The sequence below is a fragment of the Tiliqua scincoides genome, chromosome 8 (assembly GCF_035046505.1).
Source record: "Tiliqua scincoides isolate rTilSci1 chromosome 8, rTilSci1.hap2, whole genome shotgun sequence".
Taxonomy (NCBI): Eukaryota; Metazoa; Chordata; class Lepidosauria; order Squamata; family Scincidae; genus Tiliqua; species Tiliqua scincoides.
The window spans coordinates 46,878,109-46,884,108 of NC_089828.1; the positions used below are offsets into that span (position 1 = coordinate 46,878,109).

The window sequence follows — 6,000 nt, forward strand, 5'->3', positions numbered from 1 at the left end:
AATGTCCAGCTGAATCTTTTTCCTCCAGCACCCAGTGGACGACATTGACAAGATGAAGGAGCGGGCTGCCATGAACAACTCCTTCATTTACATCAAGATCCCGCAAGTGCCACTCTGTGTCAGCTACAAGGTTAGCTAGTGGTTTTCTCAGGGTGGTGGTGGGGAGAACCACAAACTCCTGGGCTTATTTTCCTGCTTGGATGCAAGATTGGGCCCCCACATAGCATAGTCTCATAGACCAGACTTAGCATTGTGGGAATGAACTTTAACCTCTAGTCATCCAAGGGATCTGGAAAATTGGTGGGCTGGAGGAAATGCCAGGTTTTCGAGGACCCCACCACATGATGCCGCCTCTGAGGAACACAGTATTTTTTCGAGCTCCCCACCTTCAGGTCTTCCCACCTCTTTGCTGGCAGGGTTGTTGCACAAAGACACTTGAAAGGCTCCAGCTTGCTTTTGCCACAGTCTGCTGCTTCGTTTCTCTACCTCTTTGCTCTCTGGGCAACTTGTGGGGCTGTGGGTGGGTGCTGGTGGGAGGAGGTGAGGCAGAACAGTCTAGGGAAGGCATGATCTGACTTGGCCACCATCTGTTTCTGCCATAGGGAGAGAAGAACAGTGTGGACTGGGGGGACCTTAACTTGGTGTTGCCGTGCCTGGAGTATCACAATAACACCTGGACTTGGCTGGACTTTGCCATGGCAGTAAAACGGGACAGTCGCAAAGCCTTGGTGGCCCAGGTAAAACTGGGGTGAGGTTCTACTTTGGCTGGAGAATGGTCCAGATCAGGGGTGCCCAAACCCTGGCCCTGGGCCACTTGCGGCCCTTGAGGCCTCTCAATGCGGCCCTCAGGGAGCCTCCATTCTCCAATGAGCCTCTGGCCTTCCAGAGATTTGTTGAAGCCCACACTGGGCCGACACAATGACACAACTGCTCTCAGCGTGAGGGCGACTTTTTGACCTCTCACATGAGCTGTGGGATGAGGGCTTCCTCCACTGCTTGCTGTTTCAGGTCTGTGATGCAGTAGCGACAGCAAAGGAAAGGCCAGCCTTGCTTTGTGCAAGGCATTTTATAGGCCTTGAGCTATTGCAAGACCTTCATTCATTCATATAAGTTCAACTTTAATATATTCATTTATGTAAACTTATGTAAATGTATTCAAATATTAAATGTAAATTCATTCTTCCCCCCCCCGGCCCCCAACAGAGTGTCAGAGAGACGATGTGGCCCTCCTGCCAAAAACTTTGGACACCCCTGGTCCAGATGTACCAGGATGAAACCATGGCACTCATTCAAGCTATCTCTCCCAGTCCTGTTTGTTAATGATCAGCACTCTTAAGAATCCATATCGAAGAGATGCTCTGGATCTGTCCCTTGATGCAGAGTAGACCATGCTGGTGTCCTAGAACTGCATGAGCAAAGAGATGGAACTGGGAGGTTCAGAACTCATTAGGTGACATTAAGGAAAGCTACCAACTCTTAGCCTCATCTGCTGAATGGGGAACTTTACACAGTTTAGAACGTCCAGTGTTCTGTACTAATGCTAATAACTTGTCTGAGTTACAATGTTAAGTTTAAGGTGGAGAAGAATCCAAAAGTTGCCAGTTCAGTGGCTGTCATTGCCTGTAAATGGGCTCCTGGTTATCAGGACTGGGAAACACCCCTCTCTGCCTAAAACCTTGAAGAACAGCTACCAGAACAGGCAACTATACTGGGCTCTGCAGACTGATGGTTTGACTTGCTGTAATAGTTTTAAAAGCCTTTGTCTCCAGCAGTCCTCCATCACAAACGCAGCTTGTGCTAACTTTGAACGAAGCAGGCAGGACTAAACACTTGAAATACCTGTGGTTGCTTCTCATGGAATTTATTATTGGGTTGTAGCCTAAGAACGTGAATTCTCACTAAGCACTATTGAAATCAATTAGACAAGTTAGCTGTGGCTAATTCCAGTTAATCTAAGTGGAACTTGGCCATCATAACTTTCTTTATGATACAATCTGTGGTTCTTAATAGCAAAGTTAAATAGTGCCCTTAAGAGTATATAGTGCTTTATATAGTGACAAGCCCCTGTCATAAGAACATAAGAACAGCCCCACTGGATCAGGCCATAGGCCCATCTAGTCCAGCTTCCTGTATCTCACAGCAGCCCACCAAATACCCCATGGAGCACACCAGATAACAGGAGACCTCATCCTGGTGCCCTCCCTTGCATCTGGCATTCTGACATAGCCCATTTCTAAAATCAGGAGGTTGCACATACACATCATGGCTTGTAACCCATAATGGATTTTTCCTCCAGAAACTTGTCCAATCCCCTTTTAAAGGCATCCAGGCCAGTCGCCATCACCACATCCTGTGGCAAAGAGTTCCACAGACTATCCTGACGGAGGTACAGCCTAGGTACAGATGCAAAGGAGACAGCAGAGGGAGGGGGGATAAATTGAGAAAGCATATAAGGATTGTTTCAGTGACACGTACTTAGTTTTGTTGCAATAGAGGAAAAAGACTCAGGCATGGTATCAAAGATGTCACAGGAATGGTGGGTTTTAAGAAGGGATTTGAAAGGGAGCAGGTAAGCATCCTGCAGGTATTTGGGAGGGAGTTTGCGGCCCCCTGATGTAGCGTCAGCTGTGTCTGACCCCGTCTGCCTGTCCCTGCAGGTCATCAAAGAGAAGCTACGCCTCAAACCAGCAGCTGGCACTGAGTCCCGAGGGAAGCAGGAGAGCAAGCCGGAGGGCCACATCCAGCAGCAGGAGGAAGATGAGAAGGCCCGGTTGTTGATTGGCTTGAGTGTCGGCGAAAAGAACCCTGGCAAGAAGTCGATTTTTAGCAGGCGCAAATGAGACTGTCCCCCCGCTGGCCGGGGAAGAGGGGGGCAGACAAGCCCAGCAGCAACCTGCAGGCATCACTAGGGACCAAAACATTCAACAGCACTTGGGACGATGGAGCTCAGCCGAGCCACAATTCAAGACGGCAATGAACCACAAGGCCACAGAAGCCACGTGGCTGAGCTCTGACTGTGTGTGGGCCGGGAAGCCGAAAGCTGCAGGCCTTGGGACAATAACTGGACCTGTCAGTGCTGCTGTGCTGGCGTTGCTGCCGGAGACCCCCTCCTGGCACGTGCCAGGCTGCTCTATGCATTGTTTGTTGGAAAATGGGGTGGGAAAGAGTTTAAATAAGAGAGTTTATCATTTGGAACTGGTTGTTGGTCTGTTCCTAGTTGGACGCTACAGTAAGCCAGACCTTTTGTCCCTCCTTGTCAACTTTGTGCCAATTCCTTTTTTTGTACCATTTAAATTTATTCAAACTGTTTCTCTCCCCCTTCCTATGCTCTATGGTTTAAAAACAAAATCCATAGAATCAGAACAAGACACAAAATGGGTGAAAAACGAACCATGCTAATATGGTGCAAGATCACTGTCACTTTTAGATTTCAGTCCCTTGCTCTCCAATGTAGTTTCATTAGAGCATGTCTGTCCGTCCTTCCATCTGCTGGACTTTCTCAGCTACCAGAGTCTATGTACTCAAACCTCCGAGGGGTGAAGACCAGAAGTGATTGTGAGGAGCTCCAGAAGGATCTCTCCAGACTGACAGAATGGGCAACAAAATGGCAGATGCGCTTCAATGTCAGTAAGTGTAAGGTCATGCACATTGGGGCAAAAAATCAAAACTTTAGATATAGGCTGATGGGTTCTGAGCTGTCTGTGACAGATCAGGAGAGAGATCTTGGGGTGGTGGTGGACAGGTCGATGAAAGTGTCGACCCAATGTGCAGCAGCAGTAAAGAAGGCCAATTCTATGCTTGGGATCATTAGGAAGGGTATTGAGAACAAAACGGCTAATATTATAATGCTGTTGTACAAATCTATGGTAAGGCCACACCTGGAGTAGTGTGTCCAGTTCTGGTCGCCACATCTCAAAAAAGACATAGTGGAAATGGAAAAGGTGCAAAAGAGAGCGACTAAGATGATTACGGGGCTGGGGCACCTTCCTTATGAGGAAAGGCTACGGCGTTTGGGCCTCTTCAGCCTAGAAAAGAGACGCCTGAGGGGGGACATGATTGAGACATACAAAATTATGCAGGGGATGGACAGAGTTTATAGGGAGATGCTCTTTACACTCTCACATAACACCAGAACCAGGGGACATCCACTGAAATTGAGTGTTGGGAGAGTTAGAACAGACAAGAGAAAATATTTCTTTACTCAGCATGTGGTTGGTCTGTGGAACTCCTTGCCACAGGATGTGGTGACGGCATCTGGCCTGGACGCCTTTAAAAAGGGATTGGACAAGTTTCTGAAGGAAAAATCCATTACGGGGTACAAGCCATGATGTGTATGCGCAACCTCCTGATTTTAGAAATGGGCTATGTCAGAAGGCCAGATGCAAGGGAGGGCACCAGGATGAGGTCTCTTGTTATCTGGTGTGCTCCCTGGGGCATTTGGTGGGCCGCTGTGAGATACAGGAAGCTGAACTAGATGGGCCTATGGCCTGATCCAGTGGGGCTGTTCTTATGTTCTTAGCATGGGGACAGCTTTTCTTCAGCCCAGAATGTGTGCTGCCATCCTTTAGCCTAGTGCTTTTGGTGTTGGCTTGTTAGCTGAGGAACCACTGTGTTTTTGCAGAGGTTTCTGGGAAGGGTTGTGCACACTTTGTGTTGTGGGCCCCCTCTTATCTATATTTCTGGAATCCAAGTTTTCAAATACTTAATTCCCCCAAATTCCAGTGTATCTATGTAGTGCCTTTAAACAAAAGGATGGAGACACAGACAGAATGTGCCATTTTTAGAGAGGCTTTGAAGCTTTGCCAATTTTAAATGCTTCCCTTTAAAAAAAGAAAGAGTAATGCTAAGATATTTCTAAATTCTATAACCACTTGCTATTTGGGATGTGAACTTGGGATGCTATTTTGTGCTCCTAGTTCTCGTTTTCTATCCTTAAGAGTTCATGTTGGAACAGTTGAGGAATGTCCTTAGCTGGCTAAAGGTGTACTCCATGACCTAGGAGTGCAAGAAATGCACATTTCCACAAGTAGCTCAGAGCAGTGGTATTGCTACGGGGTGTGGGGCCACACCCAATGACACACATGGGGTGGGGGGGGTGACACCACTACTGACCCAAATTTTCCAAATTTTGAATAATACCATCATGTTATATACCGTTTGATACGTAATTTTATGCAGAATGCAATGGAACAACCGGTGTTAAAATACCCTATTCTATCAACCAATGCAGCCCCCCCCCAAAAAAAAAAACCCCAGCAGGGGTGGGGCTATGTTGTATTACCACACCCACTGCATGGGAGGAGGTCCATGGGGGGGGGGAAGACTTGCTTGCAAACCCTAGTGACATCACTGGCTGGGGGAAAGTGAATGCTGTATCACAAAGGCCATCTCCTTTCTGCTGCACTTCTAACCCCATCATATTCTTCCTCTGTTCCCTCTTGCTTTCTGAAGCCTAATCCTGGGAGAGGAACCAATGGGGGGGAGGGTAAAGGGCATGGTGGGGCATTTGGGAAGCTGCCTTAGCTGGCAAGAGGACTTGGACCAACACGGGCAACTCAAAAGCAGGATACTAGGAGTGGATCCTTGTGATTTTTGCTTGAAATCTCCCAACTTCACCAGCAAAGACTGAGAGCTTGTATAGGGATGATCCTCTTGCTTGATTTCAATGCCAGAGCTGTGGGATGGTGGGCTTAAAGGGGGCGCAGACCCTTCCTGCAGGATGCTGCTTTCAGTGACTGCAGCTCCAGTGAGGTTCATGCATGGCTTGGCTCTGATCTCCCTTGGCGGAGAGGGTCCGCAGAGGGGCTGGAGGGCAGTGATCAGTGTTGTGCCCAAGAGATGCCCAAGCTCTGGCTGGCATCGGGGTGGGGCTTGCATAGCAATGAGGGGGCGGAGCCAGCTGGCCATGGGAGGGGCGCTTTGTGTCTCTCGCTGGGATTAGCGCTGTTTATGTAACGGGGATTAGCGCGGAGCCCCGCGCGGTGCAAGTGGCGATGGGGC

At 48.5% G+C, this 6,000-nt stretch overlaps 1 protein-coding gene across 1 annotated transcript in view; it reads left to right on the forward strand.

Annotated features, from left to right (window-relative positions):
- BLTP2 (bridge-like lipid transfer protein family member 2) overlaps nt 1-3,195 on the forward strand; it is a 39,920-nt gene extending 36,725 nt beyond the window's left edge. The window contains exons 37-39 of the mRNA XM_066636068.1: nt 29-130; nt 603-737; nt 2,658-3,195. Coding sequence (XP_066492165.1) covers nt 29-130; nt 603-737; nt 2,658-2,840 — 420 coding nt within the window. The 3' untranslated portion in view covers nt 2,841-3,195. The remainder of the gene's footprint in view (nt 1-28; nt 131-602; nt 738-2,657) is intronic.
- The last annotated feature ends 2,805 nt before the right edge of the window (nt 3,196-6,000 follow it).